Source organism: Lycorma delicatula, chromosome 5 (genome assembly GCF_047948215.1).
Source record: "Lycorma delicatula isolate Av1 chromosome 5, ASM4794821v1, whole genome shotgun sequence".
Taxonomy (NCBI): domain Eukaryota; kingdom Metazoa; phylum Arthropoda; class Insecta; order Hemiptera; family Fulgoridae; genus Lycorma; species Lycorma delicatula.
The window spans coordinates 10,003,980-10,025,493 of record NC_134459.1 but is presented as its reverse complement, the minus strand read 5'-3'; the positions used below and the strand labels follow the sequence as shown (position 1 = coordinate 10,025,493).

Genomic DNA, 21,514 nt, shown 5'->3' with positions numbered 1-21,514 from the left:
ACCAAATCTAATGAACGTTTGCGTTAGCTTACTTCAAAACATTTTTAGTACCTCTTGTGTGTCTTCAATTATTAAATTTACCGTTAAAAAAAATATTTTGAAGTACGTTATTAAATATTGTAAATATTAAATTTAGGTCGCTTTGGCACTTCAAATAATATAATATTGAATAAAAATAAAAAATATTTTACATAATAAAAAAATTAGGTATTTAATCACTTTTTAAAAAGTTTAGGAGCGACATCAGTAAACGCAGAATTTGTTATTTCAGAAAAATACGACCCCGTAAAAACGTGTCGATAACAGATGGCTCGATTTGCGAAATACAATTTTCGAATTGTATACTTTTTATTACACTGACTTTCCAAGTCGATGTAATAAAAAGTAAATGAAGCTTTTTTATCGATTACAATTATTTAAATTTTACCATATATGCAATAATATCGAACAATTTTATTAATTTTCAAAGAACTAACAATAAAGTTTTATATTTCATCACCAAACAAATTTACAGACAACTGAATACAACCGTTCTAGTAATCTGAATGTAAACAAAAATTCCTTCATAGAAAAACTTCCAGCGAGTGCTAGAGAATTCATAATCTTAAGATATGAGGCTACGTTAGACCGGCCATCTTTAACTAGAATACTTTACATACAATCAGGCATCGTTTTATTTATTACATCAAAATCTTACAATAATAATAGTCACTATACTGTAGAATTATTTCACTTTTTCACAAAAAAAAAAAAAAAAATTATACAAGCATGTAAATAAAGAAAATACTTATAACATCATCTGATTCGCTAATTTTAAATTAATAACATTTTCATACCTGCGATTGCTTCTTCAGGTTTTTTGCCCAATCGTTGTATCATATATCTGAAAACAAAAATAACTGGTTTTTAACTGAAAATTTCCAACAAGAAGTTCAGTTTTCTGCTTTTGTCAATACAAAAGTAAAAGTATTCACCGAAGCGAATACTTCAGTATACTTTAGCGAAAGAACGGTTAATAGCTAAATTACTATTTTTATATGGAAGTAGGTTCGTTTACATCCGTGCACCTGTTCTCGGGCGATTTTTTAATTTCTGGAAGGAAAAGCAATTTCGATCGCAGCATACATTTCATACTGATTTCATTGTTTAATGTTTTTGTGTCGACCAATAATATGCGGCTTTTATCTGAAAAAAAAATAACCCCGTTCTACTGAGGATAGGATGAGTGCCTAACCCACCGGGTTGGTCCAGCGGTGAACGCGTCTTCCCAAATCAGCTGATTTGGAAGTCGAGAGTTCCAGCGTTCAAGTCCTAGTAAAGCCGGCTATTTTTACACGGATTTGAATACTAGACCGTGGATACCGGTGTTCTTTGGCGGTTGGGTTTCAATTAACCACACATATCAGGTACGGTCGAACTGAGAATGTACAAGACGACACTTGATTCACACTCATACATGTCATCCTCATTCATCCTCTGAAGTATTATCTAAACGGTAGTTACCGGAGGCTAAACAGGAAAAAGAAAGGATGAGTGCCTGCCGACTAGTAAGTAGAGAGCTTGTACAATTCGCTGAACGGAGATGTTAATGTACTGTAGCTTCTCCACAGTATTTTCTTACGATCCACCTCCTTTTTTTATTCTGTAGATTTAGATTAAACCGGCTAGGTCCATGTTCAGGATGCTGGGGACATATCCTCGGTTTCTGCGTAAGTTCTCCTCTTTATCTGATTAACGGTTTCGTGTAAATTTCAGGTAAAATCAGTCCCTCAAATTAGAATAGAATATCTTAAATTTATTTCTATTATACTTCCACGTTATGAATTTATAAGTACTAGGCGCAGATGAATAGTTGTATGTTAACATTATCGGCTTCTCAAAACTTCCCGGTCACCATTCCGTCATCAGATCGCAATAAACAACACGCCCTAACTTAGCGATCTACCTATGTTAATACGCTACTCGTTGCACGAATAAAGAGTACAGCTGCTCATGGGCTCCTAATCAAGAAATCTGCACTAGATATCCACTAACTTATGGAATACAATACGAATATTGATATTTGAATGTGGCGATACGCATCGCACGAAATTATTAGAAGCTCGCCTGTAAGGAATCGGCTGAACAAAATACAACTTACACTATTATTGAAACGATACTTTCTACTTGTAATAGATCAAAATTAAAATGTTTTTATGTAATATAAACATGAAATAGGTGAAAGGCGGGTAGTATGCGATAGTGAAGGTTTGGAAGTTGTTCTGAGGTTATGATAAAGTAAAAATTAACGGGTAAATTGTGACAATGACCGTTGTCATTAGTAAATATCACGTTTCTAGTGTTAAGTCGTTTTTTATAAATAATTCAGTTAATGTAAATTTTTACGGTAATGTAGAATTGTCGGGTAGTACGGGACACAAATCTGTTAGTATGTACGGGCCACAGTTAAAACACGACTGTAATGATAATATATACTGGATGTGAAATAAAGTAATTACATTTAAGCGTAAACGTACATTTAAGTTAGGAGTTAAACGTTTATTAACGTTAAAAACAAATTACAAATTCAAATCTGAATTCTTAAATGAATATTATCCTACAAATTTACTCGGTTCAGAATTTTTTATTTATTTTACAATATTTGCCCTAATAATATATAGGGACTCGTCTACAACTGCACAGTCTTCATGCGCCTATCCTTCGCATTCCGTATACGAGGTCTGTTCAAGAAATACGTAGATGTTCATACATCGCCATGTTCATACAAATCAGCCGATTACAACGCAGTTTTTCGATCGCAAATATCATTATTGGTCGCTTAGCGACGCGGTTGTTTGTGAAGTGTGTTTTTTCGTGAGGCGGATTTTAGAACGAGCGACTTGAACGAGTAAAGAGTTGCTGTGAAATTTTGCGTTACTCAAAAAATTGTGAGTAAAACTTTTGATATGCTTAAGACGGCTTACGGCGACGTAGCTCTGAAGCGTACGACATGTTTTAAGTAGCATGGACGTTTTAAAGATGATCGTCAGTCGATTGAATACGATGAGCGTCCTGGACGTCCTTCCACGTCAACCGACGAGTCACACGTAGACAAAATCAACACCCCGGTTCAGGCAAATCGACGTCTGACCGTCAGAGAGCGCGAATGTAAATGAAGTGTAGTCTTGTACAGTCTCAAGTCGACCGTTCCTGAGATGTGAGGTTAATTAAAACTCAACTGCCAAAGAACACCTGTCGGTATCCGGCATCCAGTATTCAAATCCGTATAAGAGTAACTGCTTTTACTAGGTCTTGAACGCTGGAACTCTCGACTTCCAAATCAGCTGATTTGGGAAGACGCGTTCACCACTAGACCACTAGACCAACCCGGTGGTTTCGACCGTTAACCTGGAACAAAATAAATTTGTTCGTAGGTGTCCCGTGATACCCGACAGTGAATGTACACGAAAAAAATGTTATCTTACCCGAAGTAGGGAAAATATTTGAAAGATTCTTAATAAGAAAGTTACATTAAGTGTTACTACGTAAAGTAAAATAAATAATGTGACGTACAACTTACATAAAGCGGTTCACCAAGTCTTGGGAGTGTACAAAGTACTCCGCACGCAGTACAGTTCAACTCCAACCGACACCAAAGATTCATAAGAGCTGAAAGCTGCGTTTAAGTGCCGATAGATAACGCTAAGTACTGGTAAGAAAGGAAACCGGCTGTGCCCCACATTAACCGCTGTCCCATAATACCAGCCTTTCCCCGACATTTAACGATTATTTTTCTTTTTAAATTGTACCTTATCAGGAGTGCGGTATATTTAATTTTTATTTACCGGTAAATAAGAGAGCTTCCCCCGTTCCTACGCAATAATTTTGTTGTTTCATAAATATACTTTTTGAAAAACATGAAAATCTGCATTTTGCAGACTAAAATGTATCTGTGTATTCAAAACGTAATCGCATAGAACAGATATGATAAATGATTTAACAACTTCTGGAAGATTGAACTATCATCGCAACATTTTTATAAGGAGGATTTTTCTCATCGATGTTACAGTTAAACGGGAGAAAATTTCACCTAGAAAGTGCCGGGTTAATATAAAATTATCTACAAATAAAATAACAGTATTTCGCCCTTTGTGCATTCTTTTAAAATTAATATAAAAAACTTAATAAGAACAACAGCAGTCAGTCGTTCCTACACCTACCTGCAGATGAAATAACCAGTCCTATTAACACCATGGGTACAGTGAACTCCAATTAAAGCATCTGAAATTACAAAAAAAATGTTTTCAATTAAGTAAAGATAAAAAAATTAAAAAAACAGGGTTTCTAATTAACAAAATCGTAAAATTTATTCCATTTTTTCCTGAACCCAAACCCCTAAAATGCTCATAAAAATAATCTTATTAAACTTTATTTCTTTATACCATCTGGGAAATTAGAGGCCAAGATCTTTGAAATTCTTCATTTACTGTAATCGATTGCAAAACTTCTGTTTTGCAATACACAGATCGCATCTTACTCTTTACCAAACACATTTCGAGGATTTTCATTTCGCGTTCTTATTCTGTAAATAAATAAAAAACTCCTCTACTTCTCCATAAAAAGGTTTTTTTTTATGTAACGTAAGTAGAAGACTTTTTAATCGAAAAATTACAGTACTTCATCGTAGCAGATTTGAAAATCTTTCTTTCTTCTTATCATTATCATTTGGGTTCTTAGCATTTCCAAGTTTCTAGCGTTAACATTTTTTTCTAACCGCTTTTTCTACATGATCGGCAGTTTTTGGTAGACCCAAACGTAGTTTAAATAATAATGTAACTATAGATATTTCATCGTCAAACTTTTACCTCGTCAATTATGTTTTTAGTTCCCAATTTTACTATCGTTTAAACAATTTCTATTACTTCTGCAAATACTGTAGATCAAGAAAGCATTGTCATAGTACTTAAAACGATTGTCATAGTACTTAAAACGAAATACCTAGTGGTATACTTAAAACAGATAATAGACACAACAAACAAAAGACACAACAGCCGATTTGTTAAATTTTTCAAGGTAAACTGTTTCTCTTTGAACTATAGCCGCTGAAATTTATTGATACTTGTGATACTATACTAATCAGAACCCTCTTTACTTATATTATATATTAGAAAGAAGTGTTTTACATATAATGTTGATATTTTATCTCAATTTCTAGGATTGTCATGCCGTAACCGCGTACAAAGTAAGTTAGTAATGTTAACGAATACGTTAATGCGTTCTCCATACGTTTTACATTATATGTACTTCCCGGTCATTGGTGTTACGTTTAGTAACGCGTCGGCCGAATAAAAAACGGGGCATAAAAAACCAATCCCATGTTTGTAAATATACCCCGTCAAATATCTGTCGCTCGGGAAGACTGCGTTGTTCTTTCATCTGGAGAAAAGCGATTCGTCAATTTTAAAGATTTAACCGGGACAGCCTGTCATTATTGGATAATTGAGTTCACAGAAACTTCACGTAGATAATTTTTCATTTTTTAACGGCATCGAACTTGAACGCATTCGAGTTTAACTTACGTTAGCAAAATTTGACGTTTCACGGTAGTATATATGTATTTATTTTTATTTTCGCACGTTATAACTTTAAAATGCTCTGTATTATAGGCGAATGTAATCCGATGAAACAATATGTGTAATATAGATTACCTTAGTCGATCGTTTTACGGTGATAATGAACAAATTACAATTCTTTTAAATTAAACGATATCGTTTAACGGGTTCCGGAATTTTGGAATAACGTAAAACGAAATACAGTCAAAAAATCACAGGAAAGTAATAAACACGAAACAATTTGACGAACACAAGACTTTATAATAAAGCTTCCTAAACGACAGACGGGATATGACGGTACTAAAATCGACGGAACAAGTGGACTTTCAATAGAAAATAATAATCACGGTCGAGAAATAAATTAACGTCAAACAACCGCGATCGATGTCTGAGAAACCAGAAAAAAAACTAACGAAAAAAATGCTAATGAACCAGCAGCGGTAATTTCACATACCGAAGAGACAGTTACGTTTAAGACGCAGCTCTGATACACATCGTGTAAAAATAATGCTTCCCTCAACGAGGTTATGTTTATGAAACGCTGGAGAGCCGACGCGGCTACTTCAATAAGTCTGTTTTCAACAGGTACATTTCCCTTGTTTCTTTGTAAATAGGACGGATTTATCTAGGCGAAGGATAAATACGAACTCCAATTAAAAGATTTCTTTGCGTATCTTAACTTTTCACAGATTCAATACTACGTAATTTTAATATAATACGATCAAACATAGAAATACGGAAAAGGTATTTACAGAAATATGTTTTCAAATAAAGCCTAATTCGATAGTACGTGTAGATATACATGTAGATCAATGATAAGTTAGTCGGTAACAAATATTAGATAATAAAATCACTTCCGTTAATATAAAACGTCTTTTTTATGTCTGTTCGGATTACTCGACATTTCGAATTCCCGGGATTCAGTGTTCGTCTATGTTAGTAAAATAAAAAGCTATAAATAGAACTGAATGCATGACAAATTTCTTTACGTTCTAGCAGTCATAAAGGACTCTAGAACGTAACTCCTTCAAACCGGATTACTATTGCGCTCCGGACGAATATACAAGCACGGCTACACGAGGAAGGCAGTCGCCGTTATTCCACCTTTTTCCTTCAACAAATCTGTTTTTAACACAGGTAATTATTTTTAGTAATAAATAAAAATAGATTTCAAAAAATTAAGTGAAATTAATGGTTTTCCAATTTTATCATTTGTAAATAAGAAATGTTGTCACGTTTACTATACATTTATTCTATTTGTATAGATTTCATTTATTTATACATAATTAGGTTATTTTGATTAGAATTTATCTAAAGCATTTTTTTTTTTAATTATTGTTATACCCTAAAAGCAAATAATATAGGTAGAATTCATTTTTTCCTTTAAATCATCTGCTTTTTTTGTTTTTAAATAAAACATGAGTATTATTGTGAGGGAGAGGTCCATCCCGTCCTTCCATTATCACCAATCTATGAAAACTTTAAAGAGATGACTTCTGAGGATACACGCGTGCACTAAGCACTTTTGCGTATATGTATGCTATCTCTATATTTTGATATGTGTGTACACACACACACACACACACACAGAGAGAGAGAGAGAGAGAGAGAGAGAGAGAGAGAGAGAGCGTGCGTGCGTGCGTACATAAAGACTATGAAAAGTAATTTCTTCTGTGGTTTGGATTAAAACACAGCTCACTTCTCCAAACTTATTTCAGATTATTATTAAGGGCGTTAACTATTAAATACTTATAGCTTTTTACGTTAAAAATAATGCATCAATCCAACTGGAATTACTCTAAACAAGAAAATTAAAACGTAAAAAACACAACTGTTTTATAAATCAGAAGGAATAAACGAATTAACTTCATTTTTAGCGTGTCCTGTAACGCTTCTCGGTATAGGTTTTACACAGTCGCGTAATAAAAATGTTTACATACTCTTTGTTATGTTTTACAAGTTTTTTAAAAATTATTTTGCGGTTTTACATGCTAAGTTTATTTAAAAATTCGTGACTGTTCTTTTTTACGACAGAATTCAAACCCTTAGTTAAGAATTTAATATTAATGATTTCATAAAGAAAGAAGTTCTGAATATATGAATTATGAAAATTAACAGACGACAAACTAATCGAAATCACATGTTCAAAAGCTTCGAATAGGAAAAGCGTCTGTTCCATCAACATCGCCGTCACGTTCGTTGTGAAGAGTACGTTACGATTAAACCGTGTCAGTGGATTACGAGAAAGGCGTTTTACAAACATCGTTTAACCGGTTTCACGTAAAGAAGAAAAAATCGCCTACCTAACTCGTTTTATGAAAGACTTCTTAAAGACTTTCTTAAACGACTTAAAAGTCGCTTTTAAGAACCTCAGATCGCTATCGATTTTAAAGCGGTTATAATGCACCGGTTATTTTGAAAGAGTTAGATTTCAAGCGGCGTGAAACCGAAAATAACAAGTAAATTTTAGTCCAGAAAAGCTATTGCTCCATGCGTCTATATGGACGATCGGTTAATTTAAATTCACATTCGACGCAGAGTCCTGTGATAAAACTTATAAAAGAATACCGGCACACTACCATCGGTCTACTCTGCGCCGATAGCAGCTAAAATAAAAATGCAAGCATATACAACAAACCCGTGCAACCATTACTTTTATAGAGAATGATTTTGGCGGTATTTGTTTAGCGATGAATATTTGATTATACAAATTTATTTATTTATCTACCTATTTTGGCAGCATTTGTAGAGTTCTTTTTAAAAAATCATGCCGAAACGGAAGAGACCTAATATCGGAAGAAAATCTATACACGTGAGGCGAATGCCTACATCGCGTTTACATGAGACTATGGAATAGCGTAAGGATCTATTTTAAGATGCTACGCAATATAGGAAAGCCACTTTAAAGTTCAGATCTGCTTTTAACCATAATCCTCATTTGGATTATATTAATAGAACAGATTTACAAATTGATGCGATGATTAAAATATGGCATCACTGCTTTGCAAAAAAAAAAAAAATAATGGAAAAATGAAGCACCTGGCAAGTGTGGTTCTGGTGAGAAAGTTTTACTTCCCACACTTAATGAGCTACCAGAACCGATCAACAGTTTAGTTTTCGGATCTCATCCTTTGTGAAAACGTTTTCTCGATAATGTTGGAAAATACAATACTTTATTTCAGATGACTTCGTTCGGTGCTAAACAAGTTATTGAAGGGAATTTTACGCCTACGTTTAAAATTCAAGGTCCAATTTACAATTTTTACAAATTTACTTATTTTCTGATGCTGATCGCCAAATTCTCTTGCGCTAATATTGTTCCAAACTCGAACAAGGAACTAATAAGTATGTAAGAAAAAATTCTGGGACCGTTTGTTTTTAATGAAAATCCTACGGGAGAAGCATACGTTCATTTCATGAAAAACAATTTGCCGTCTTTTTTGAGGCAGCGTAAAAACCACAATTGTATGATAAAATTAAATCACACAGAAATTAAAAAATATTAAAGAAAACACAAGCATCAGGTTCTGCAACGTCCACCTTACCATTCCGATTTAAATCTTATCGAGATTGTATGGGCGGCTCTGAAAAGATATCTTGGTAGTAATAACGCATCATTTTTCATATCAAATGTTGAAAAATTAGGTGAGGAAAAATGAATGAAAGAATAAGGGTGATTGGAAATCGTATTCCGAACATGTAAAATAAGCAAAAACCGAGTATAAGAAAAAATAACGGATAAACTTATCATACATCTAGACAGTGACAGTGAAATTGACTGTTCCGATGAATACAAAGAAGATGATGAACTTGCACTAATGAAACAATCAACAATGAAAACAATCCTACAAAATAACAATAACAAAAAAATATTCTAAATAATAAAAAATTCTAAATGTTGTACAAAAAAGAATTGTACATCTAATTTATTGTAATTACGGATACGAGCAAGCACTAGTTGAGATTTTTTTACTTTAAAAATACACGATGGGTGTAAATGTTTTCAGGTTCGGTAGTAATGCGGTACAGATTTGTACATTCTTCAAAACAAGCTTTTATTTTCACGGCACGCACTACGGTTGCTTATGTTGGCTGGTTAAAAAGAAAAATTAAATAAGTAACAATAAGAGAAATGAATTCAAATATAAAATAAAAACAATTCGTCGTTTCCATATAAATAATCCTTTTACATTTTACTTTTCGTTTCTATACATAATTTTTTCAATTATTTGTGAAATATGGTTTCTTAAATCTTTTGCCAAATCTATTTCAATAAAACTGGTTGTTACACGAAAACTGGTCCAGCGGTTTTGCAATAATCGTAGACATTCCTACACGAAAATCCTTTTCATTACCCAATATTCCATAAATGCATCATTTTATTTAAACGATAAAAAAAAACCAACGGTAACCGATAACATGACACGCTCTATGCGGTGATGAAGGGAAAACGATGGTTTTACCCGTCTGAGGATATTCGCATCTCGGTCAGCCGACGAGTATTTCGATTTCGATTATTTCCGATTACGCACGATCTGAAGAAACACAAACTCAAATGCTATATACACGGATGTACTCCATCCGTTTTACGGGTGGCATGTTAAATAAAGTATTTGAAATTTTTACGATTAAAAATCATTAAAATAGTTTACCGTACCTCGAAAGACTACCGACCTAGAAGACCGAGTAGTACTTATAATAACAATAAACTAGAACAAGTCGGTAGCGATTGAAATTTCTTTAGAAATTCAGAGTAAGTTAATTACTTAACACTTTCCTTTTCTTTACATATTATTTACCGGTTTATGTTTGCAGCCGATCTTATTTATCGATTTAACTTTCAACGCATGAACTGTATTGTCAAAAACACACAAAACATGTATATAATAAATAAAACAAATGCCGTAATGGATCAGCGGGATATTATTTCGTAAACTCGATTAGATTAAGTTATAAATTATCGACATTTAATCGACAAACTCCAGTAATGAATAACAACCGTCGATTCTTTATTTTAAAAAAACTGTGTAGGTGAAAAATTCCAGGCAAAAAAACCATCGGATTTATACGTAATTTAATCGATATAAGAATAACGATAAACGTAATCGAGTAAGAACTAATGAAATATACCGTCAGATTGCGGGCTATTTTAGTTTCAGACGACTAGAACTTCGTTATAATCTCAAGACATGCCACCCGGAGTGCACGCACCGAAATAATCATCGACAATATGGATATTCAACCCGTCTTATTTTTATATTAAATAAGAAAATTAAGATAAAAGTAATAATATAAAATAATTTTAAATTAATATTCTAATAATTATTAGATAGTAAAAAAGCGTGCGCATGCGAACGCTCGCACACAAATATTCATTCGAGTTAATATGAATAAATATATAAATTATTTTTTATTTTTAAATACCCTATCAGAATCGGAAGGCCACCCACAAAATGTCTCCCTTCTCTCCTGTTAGGATTCTTCACGGTTCTTAGACGGTCACTCGACGATACAAACTAACAAATTGAAAATAAAATATATTTATAAACACGCGTAATCGTACGTTCACAGCGAGATGTAATATTAGATAACTTTATTCCCGGACAGGTTATATCTTCACTAATCGAAAACAAAAAATACCGACAAAGACTCGTAGGCTGTAGTCTACGATCTACTATTTCGGCGACAAGGTAAAAATAAAATCACATCGCATCGTTACAACAAAATCTAGCGGAGAAAAAAAATTAATAAGCGATTTATAATTATTTTTACAACGGCTTCTTTTTGTCACAGATGTTGAAACGACAAGTAATATACTCGTATTATCCGACTGACGTAAGTATACGTGTACATGTCCCGCGAGCAATAAGCAACATTTTATTTTACGATTGAAATTTGTAGAGATACAATACGAGCGGTTATTAGAAAATATCAAAAAAAGAGAATATGTTAACTAACATGAACATTACACTACTACGAATCGGATAATTACACTGAATTTTGAAGCGAGAAATACAGGATCGATGACAGGGCAGGATATATGGGGGGGAAGAAAAACCAGTTAACTTCTCTTCAAGCGTCTTTTAATTCGCACGTACAAAAAATTAGAAGCAGCTTCTAATTTACGTTCATTTAGTAAGACAGGGAAAACATTTTATCATATTAATTTTAATGCAAGAAATTAATATATATTAAAACATCACCTGAACGATAGCGAACAGCTAATCTAGTGAATAACAGATGATGACTATGTATCGTAGAATTTTTGTAAAACTTATACAAATTTATTAATGTTTAATATTTTTAGATTTGACGACTTATAATTTCGTATTTATACGATTCTCGTATTGAATAGGCTGTTAATTTTCAACCCTTTTTTTATAACGATGTCAGTTAATTAGTATTTAGATAACAAAAAAAAACAAGTTGGCCATTCTAAAAAATTAATACAAAATTAAATTATAATTATTAACGAGCACTGAACCGGATAGATAAAATGTTTTTCGCTTCAGAAAACATGAAAAACCAAACGAATATAGGAATGTAGAAGACACGCAAGCAAGTATACATTACTTTTCACTAAGACTGCTTGAACACAATCCTTAAGATTAGTCGATTAGTGTTATAGCTTATTTATAATAGCGTATAATAATTTTAAAAAAATTTATTACGAAGAGGCTGACATCATAGTTTCTGTTCCAACAAATATAATACAATTAATTACCGTATTTATTCGAGTACCCCCGCCACCGAATAAGCCCCGCACCTCGATTTTCCGGACCGAAAATCTAAAAAAAAAATCTAGTATACACCGGTATTTTAAAGTGCAACAGATATGATAAAAAAATACGTAAATACGAAAATATTCAGAAAGTAAAGCATTTAATTCGTACATTTAAATTACAATATTAATATTACATTAATAATTAATTACCGTAACTACTAGTTAAATTCAGAATCAGTAGGCCAGTAAAACCAAAGGAAAGTATCATGTTGAAAAGGATCATTTCAATACGCTTTTTAATATGGGATTTAATTTTTAATTAATCACTGTAACTGTCACTCGATGTCTGTAGAAGAGTTACCGGTAGTCTCCACGTCGCTTTGCCGATGGTGATCAGGTCTTCACTACCATCAAGTTCATTAGATATTCCGCATTTTTTAAAACGTTTTCTTACTAATTCCGTGGAAATACCTTCCCAAGCGTCTTTTATCCAAACACAAATCTAGTTAAAATCTGGGCGTTTGATTCTTCCTGTAGGCGTGAGGAAGAAATTTTTATCAGCCATCCATTTACTGTACGGTTGTTTTAATGCAGATTTGAACGGTTTATTAATGTAGACATCTAGTGGTTGCAATAGAGATGTCAATCCGCCTGGAATTATTACTTGGTCTATCATACCCCTTTTTAAAATGTCTTTCACTTTATCGGTCGTATGCCCCCGATAACTATCCGTTACTAGCATACCGGTATTTTTTTTATTAAGTAAATCTCCTGATCGCTTTTGCCATACGCACCTGATCCGATCTAAAATTAAGGTTTCGTCCATTCAACCTGATTCCTATGCTCTGATAATAACTCCATTTACCTGTACGGTAGGAAGAGTTTTTTTTTTTTAAATAATGAACGGAGGTAATTTTGATCCGTCAGAAGTAATGCAAAGCATAACACTACACCTTTGTTTTTCATTACCACCGGTGCAAATCGTAACGCTTTTATCACCTATTTTGTTTACGGTTTTGTCAAATGGCATTTCAAAATATACGGGAATTTGATCAGCGTTTCGTATTTGAGAAGGCAAATAGCCTTTATCTTTTCTAAGATTTATTATGTATTTGTGAAAATGTAATATTTTTTTTTTTCATAAGCGTCTGGAAGTCGTTGAGTAACGGTCGTCTTTCGTCTTATTGACAAATCATTTCGTGCAAAAAATCGTGTTATCCATCCACTGCTTGTTGTAAAATCAACTTTATTCAATGATTTAGCGATTTCACGAGCATATGATCGACACATTTCTGTCGTGACAGCATAACTGCATTTCCTTTTTTCCATAACAAATCATATCATTTTTTTTCTACGTCTGTGTATTTTGGTTTTAAGCCACGAAAAGCCCTTTTATTATCAGTCCTTTCAGCAGAAGCTGTTTCTTCTTACGCCAGTCTTGAATGCAGCTTTCATCTGCGTCAAATTTTCTTCCTGCCGCCCGATTTACAATTTTTTCAGCCTCTTCTATAACGCGCAGTTTTTCATTTACCGTAAAAGATCGTAGACGCTGTCCTTTTGTACTCATTTTAATGCCGTAATTAAAATAAATCACCGTATTAAACTTTACAAGATAAACTAAACAGATAAAATGCACATAACCGTCCACATATACAAACGGTAAAATGACTACGGCGAATATACAAGACGATGATGAGTAACCGATACTGTAACTGTAGTGTCATTAAAACCGGATGCAACCTATACAGAATGAATCGGTTTTATAAAAATACCGTAACTTCGTTCCTATCGATAATATGAACAGGATGTTAATAATTAAGGATGTATTCTGTATAAGCGGCATCCGGTATTGATAAACGAAAGCCTAATATAACTATATTTATGCGATTGAATTTAAATACTTCTAAGAAAACGTTTACTTTACATACATTATCCTGGCTAAAGGCTATGTTTCAAGTAAGCCCCGCACCCTTATTTTTTCTCCCCGATTCCAAGAAAAAAAGTGCGAGGGTACTCGAATAAATACGGTATATTCTTCGTACATTTACAACGAGTAATAACGGCCGACTTAGTCAAAAGAGCCATCGTACTCTTTCATATTTCAAGGGAGAAACAGCACACACCGCAAAAATTCCAATCGTGTATATTTCATCCTTTAAATAAATCTGTTAAGATGATTCTTGTACATACGTGCGCTATAGCGTACTATACGTTATAACGTATTTCTTACCTTATACCGTACAAACCTTACAACGGAAAAATTGAAATGATCGGCGAAAATTTAAATAAATAAAATCTTCGAGCCGAAAAACATTTCGAATATCTTACTCAGACAGATGTAGAATTCAAATAAACAGACTGCGCGTACGAGTGTTCAGGTTACCGATTCATTTTCTGTAAATAATGATGCAGAAAAAAGACACTACGCGATGTTAATATTCAGTAACCACGCGCTATTATATTTTATAAAAAAAAAAAATAATATATACATATATATACTTTTTTTAAATTTAAATAAATTAAGATGTTTTATTTTAGTCTTCTAAGAGTTATGAAATTATCAATCGTCCACAAACAGTAAAAGTTCTCTAATATCTTACATTTCTTCGACAATAAACAAATAATAAATTTAATTCAGTTTCGTCATTTGATTGCGAGAAATCCTTAGGGCTGTCAGTATAAAGAGATACAACGAGAGGCTCAATTTTGTTTTCCAATACATTATCAAATTTCCAATAATTTGGTTCAATAGCATCCGTTACATGTCGTATACAGTCTTTTCATTCCTGCTGGCCTCTTTTATCGTTCGCTTTTATGGATGAACTATTAACATCAGATATTTTAAAAGCAGTATTTTCTGACGCTACGTAACTTTTGATTTATCCCGAATTAACTCGATCGGATAGAGTACAAAATGATAGGGAGGTAATCGAAACACGGGTTTGCCGCTGGATCTTGCTAACTCATCGATTTTAAACACATTAAAATCGATGCTTTTAAAACGCGAAACCCTTTGGAATAATCGGACCTTCAGTTCATCCTCTTCAAAAACCACTCCTTTTAACTAATCCACATTTTGATAACATTCTTTTTCCAAGGCGCGGCTGGAATTTTTCCTTTTTACATGAATAATAAGAAGCGTTGCCTAAGACAATAACCGAATTATCTTCCAGAGGATTAAAAACATCGCTTAATCATTTTTCAATAAATAAATTTCGTGTACTTTTTTACAAATCTCTTTTTATCGATATCGTCAAGTTTTTCTTCAATCGACCTGCGATGTTTTTTTGATTTTTTTAGGAAACTGTAATTCATAAATAGATTCATACTCGCGGATCACATTATATACTGAAGCAGCACACTTACCACTTATGTCAGAAGTTTATTAACAACATCCGAAATCAACGTCGTCGGATTAGTCTGTAATTCGCTTTTTTAAGCGTTTTAAATGATGTGTTTTTCCGCCCGACTTAAAGGTAACAGAAATACAAAAATTGAACAAGAAAACAAAAGAGTGATCGTATACGAAAAGACGATGGGTTTTATTAGAACCGAGAAGACATAACGTTATATAAACTTTTTTTACATCGATTACAATATGAAAAATTAATTATACGGTTACTAATATACGATTAATATACAGGATTGTATGTAGATGTGGCTGCGTTGGAATCGGCACTGATACAAGGGATGGACACAGCACAACCTTGACGGTTATACTAACACAAACGCAACGTTTGTTTATTCTTCACTCTATAAGCTAACCGAATACGGTAGTTTTTTTTGTAACCTACAATGACAGGCAAAATAAATCCCGTGTTAGCAATTATTCTGTAGCTAACGTTACAGAAGTAACGTAAGCTATACGTACGGCAATAAATATTCGCTAAAAAAAAACTTAGTCGCTTGTCGGCCGAAGAAAATCATGGTAGAAAACCTTTTTATATAATACTCGATATCGCGAGTAAAATGAAACGATTTAAATTAAAAGAAACCGTTAAATTCAACCGCTGCAATGCTAAAATCTTCATGTCGAGAAGCGCAGTCAAATATGTCTGATCGGATCGATTTATTTGGCGTCTTAAAAAACATTACAACACGGCAAATGACGCTGTATAATAACTTCTGCTAAGCTTGTAAGCTTTGCTAATTAATGCAGCAACGGCAAATCAATTTTTCTTTTTACGTTTTTGAACGAAACGGAACGGATGTGTTGTACCGGCACGGCTATTCTTTTTTCGGATGATACTTTTGTCTTGTGACGGTCGCATAGAATCTCTACGTTTATGACGCCGACAAATAAAAATTTACCCTCCTACATTACTTTATTACAACTAAATGACCGCTTACACTTACTGTTCGACATAAATTCGTACCCGGATAGTAATTTATTAAATCTTTACAAAAATTATGTTTAACGAATAGATATTTTGGTGTTAAAATTAATTTAATATTTATTACTATATAAAGGAAAAACCTGACAAACCGCGGTCGTTGTTTCTGATGCATCGACTTATATATACATACACGCACAACTTAATTAAAAATATTTATCATTTTATTTAAATATAATATTTTTTATTTTACTGAATTCAATGATTCTAAGAAAAGCGAGAACAAATACTGCGTTTAATTCGCGCGGGTGTGGTGGTACTAGGGGCGACGGTCGGCACTAACTAAATTAATGTAATTTCACAACTTACATTGAACAAATTTGCTTGTACGGTCTGCAGACCGGTGTAGCCGCGCACTAGGTACCGAGTCAACCGGGCGATCGACTTCGAAACCCAGCCGGACCGAGATACTTTTTTACACTTTAAAATATTATTAATAACTTATTTAATTCTACCGCTCACCTGTTACGTCACAACATAGCAGACGACTACAACAGTATTTTTTGGATTGGGATGCGATTTCGCAAAACTGTTTTTTGCAAATATTGTTATTTTTTAATCGTTAACAAATGCGCCTAAGAAAAATATGACCTTAATTAGGCGAAATCTCGAGTTTCTGAGAGCGATCGTGCTCTACAGCTTCACTCTCTTCACCTTTTAAGTTGAAAATTTAACGGCATCAATGTCCCTTACGTAGAAGTAATCTGACCAAGTTTGGTCAAATCGGTCCGATAGTTCTGGAGATAAAAGGTGATTTAAAGGCCGACACCGAACACACGTATACGAACATTAACATCCGGAAAATTTCCATTCGGTTTTCTGGGTTCCTTCGGTATCAAAGCGTCAAGATCCGGTGAAAACCGCATATGCCCAAATAGGACCGACTACAATACTTTCCCTTCTTGAGCTATAGCTCTGCTATGGCGCTACCTAGATGGGAGAGTAAAAAACAACTTGCATAAATGTAAATTTTAATATATCTGCTAAATAAACATACTGCCCGTTTTTGTGTTAATAAATAGTGTATAGCCATTTTTTCATCGACGTTGTAATAAAAATAAATTCTGCAAGACTGCAGGTTAGCCGTTAGCCGACCGGAATAAGAATAAACCTCACCTGAAATTTTAGCGGAACACAATTTCAAGCTATTTTACAATTCTTAATTCACTAGGTCTCGTAACAGCCGTCCGACTTTTTTTAACTTTTTTCTTCTAAACTTTAAAATAAACTGTAAAAAAAGTTCTTTATCGGCTGAATTCATTCATCGCTTTACCGTTTCTAATGCTAATTCATCTGTTTCGGTATGTCCACAGATACATCAGCAGCGGGTAGACAAAAAAGGCGTTCAAACGGTGGTGAACGAGTAACAAGCGTCAAGTATTTTACTGTGGGCGACACAACACTCCGTGGATTCAATGCGAACGATTGACTCTAGACGATTAATAAAATCAACGTATCAGTTTTAACGGGTCTGATCTCATAAAACGGAACAGTATATATATTTTGTTAAATTAAATTTCCCTGAAATAAAAAAATTGACTCCTTACCTGGTTTGCGTTTCAAAAACGAATCCACTACGTTGAAAAATCTGAAATAAGGGAAACAAAAGAAATTTAAAAATGAGAATAATTTTTACATCGATAAAACTAATAGCGAAAACAAATCAACCGGATTATGTACCGGTTAAAAAAATGTTAGTATCGCTTTCATTAAAATTATTTAATTAACTTACATCGGTATTTAATTAAGATATTTTTTTTTAATAGGCGTAACCTAAAGGGTATTCTTGCTTATCTTACAAGAATTTTATTTTGAGTATGTTAGCCGGCCTTTCCCAAAAAGCACTAGGAGTTGATTTCTTAAAGTACTCCTATATTTTATTCGGTTTTTTTAATTAAAATTGTTACTATTTTAAGCGATTATTTTACAGACTTTTTGTGTAATTTTTACAGTAAATCTTTTTCACCTAGGATTTACTGAACGAAAAATCCAATAAAACTCACCTTCCTTCTACCGATCGGTTTTATCATCACCTGGCCTCAACTACGGCATATCGTAAAATACATATTGCTTCCTCTAAATATTGTAACGGAGAATTCTTTTATTTATTGCTCATCGATACAAGCGATATAGTAATAAGAGAAAATATAACATTTACGCTACTAAGCGCCCCGTATTGTACTATAGCACTTTGTCGACAGCAGAATTGTAAGTTACTATATTACGAAGGATTAGGAGCCCGCTCGATCTTATAAGTAACTTGATTTCAGATCGGGGTTTCTTTACAACTACCGAATAGAAAAGAGTGGCCGAACGGGTCTGAGAAGTGATTTTCTCCATCGAGGGAAAACCCCAAGAAACACCATCTCAAATAGATTCCGCGACTTCAAACGGGGGTCCGACGTGATAAAATAAAATTAAGCAAAACGATATACAAAATCAACGATAGATGAAAGCAGACGAAAGATATTAATAAAGGGATCGCCATGACGATTTTAAGAGACCGTCTTAAAAATATTCTGCAACAAATTGTTTTTTTTGTTCGGATACAAAAGTTCTAACTTGGACTTCTTGAAGGAAAACTCTCGCTGAATGTGGATGCGCAGAAGTCTTCAACTCTATTATATAAATTCTTCATCCAGATCCCTAATCGAATGTTTTCTCGATAGAATACCTTTATCTGAAAGAATAGTTCATCGCACGTACACGAGTATCGATTCGCAAACACCGACGGAAAAAATCGTATAATTTTTATAAAAAAATTATTGAATATAACGCATAATAAGAATATAATCAATATTCGATCCAATTTTTTCGTCTAAAAGCAAAGATTACGCAAATAAAATACGTACATCGCTACGGATTAAAAAATATTTAGCGAAGTTAAAAAAGTATTTATTACCTTTGTATTTAATACTTTCTCGTGTTACAATTTAAGGCGACCGCGCTAATTTAAAAGGAACAATAATTTTAATGTTAACATTAAGGATATTAATAATTAAAGGTTACCAGAATTAATGAAAATTTAAAGTAAAAAGGAGTAATCGATCGGAAACAATAATTGAAATAGGCGAAACAGGTAAGCGACCGCGTAAGCAAAATCAAACCTTTATTACTGCGTAACTACTCGTATAACGTAATTAATGAACAATCAGTATAAAACAACTTAAGGGATTTAAACACGTTATAAGTCACTGAACTTCGTTATCGTCTTATAACCGTATATAACTAATAATACACATACACGTACGCGGGGTATAACTTTTATTCAAACTCTTAACCGGTTCTGTTTAAGAACTATATATAAAATGTACACATCAAACTACAACTGACGTTCGTTTAAAAACTAGCTAACACGTTTTCAATGTTTTGACAGTTAGTCACGTATCATCGTCTTTCATCCCCTTCCACTAACAACTATTGAAAGAATAAAAGCCACCCTACTAAACACTGAAGCGTTATAAAAAAGTAAAAATCATGCCCCTACACAAGCAATTCAATTTCAAAGGAAAACAAATAAATCGCTGAGTGTTGTTTTATAATTTAAAAAATAGGCCGATACTCGATCGAACAATATAAAACAAAATACGTGATAAATACAAGGTATATTTTAGAATAACAATTTTCTCTTTTTACAAATCGATTTCTTACTATTATCTGAGAAAAAAGGGAAAAGGAAAACGCTAAAATAGTACGGAAATAGAACCGCTTGCAATGTACGCCGAATCACGTCACCTATACTCTTTTAAGAGTAGCACATACATTACATAAAAGAAAAAAATATTAATTTAAAATCCATACGATGCCGGCTTTCGTAAGCAAGCGGATAAACTGCGTATCTTACACACACTATATACATTGAATTAACGAGAATTCTACATACTCGTACATCATCCTAAAGTATATCGATACCGTAAAATCTCTTCAATAATACTAAGTCGTAAAGGAGAAGAAAAGTAAAACGGTAGACAAACTGAATTGTAAACGGATACCCTTTTTAGTCGACGAAGAAAATCTATAAAAAGGAAGAAAAAAAGAAAAGATTTTTCGTTCGACCGTCGCTTACAGCCAACAACGAAGCAAGACACACAGTTTTCAGTCGGCTAAAAAATATCCACCGAATCTAGCCGGATTGGAAAATCTAAATCCGCCTAATTTTCAAAATCCTCTAACAATACCGCATTTCACAGGCGCTCTACTCTTTTCCAAACCGTCACGTTTCATTACCGCACGATGTTTCAGTCTAAGCAAATATTTTGAAACATTTCTTTTTTTAATTCGTAGATCTATAACCGATGATCAAATTACTATGACCGGTTCGAACGCATTCTTACCCGAAATTAAGTTAAGTAGATGTTAATAAGTAGGCTTTTTTTTACAAACGAATATCTCTTTGCACGTGCTAATCTCCTTTTGACGTCAACCTTACACGGCTTCATCCATCTATTGTAATTTCATTACTATTATTGTTTTACTCTAAAAAGAGTTATTTTCAACCCCCGAATTGAACCGGTAGTTTGTAGATGGGAACGACTCCATCGAGCCTTACTTTTGGAAAACAACAAAATACTCTGTGCCGATGAGTAAATTTTTTTGAAGCACGAACTATATACGTTTATTTCGACCGTTATATCTGCAATTAAGTGTAACAAAAAATATATTAAAAAAATAAAATAATTATCTTTTTATAAGATATAATTGTTGGAGTTATTTCCTTATTCCAATTTAAAATACGTTGAGTCGCTTTAATCGTAAAAGTACTTTCATAGCCGTGCAATATATTTAGTTTTTTTATTATAAAACTT

General features: G+C 33.3%; 1 protein-coding gene across 1 annotated transcript in view; it reads right to left on the bottom strand.

Annotated features, from left to right (window-relative positions):
* LOC142324716 (RNA/RNP complex-1-interacting phosphatase homolog) overlaps positions 1–21,514 on the bottom strand; it is a 255,341-nt gene that overhangs the window by 2,844 nt on the left and 230,983 nt on the right. Inside the window, exons 6-8 of the mRNA XM_075365633.1 lie at positions 18,257–18,297; positions 4,200–4,260; positions 837–883 (exon numbers count right to left, since the gene is read on the bottom strand). Of these exons, the coding sequence (XP_075221748.1) occupies positions 837–883; positions 4,200–4,260; positions 18,257–18,297 (149 nt within the window). The remainder of the gene's footprint in view (positions 1–836; positions 884–4,199; positions 4,261–18,256; positions 18,298–21,514) is intronic.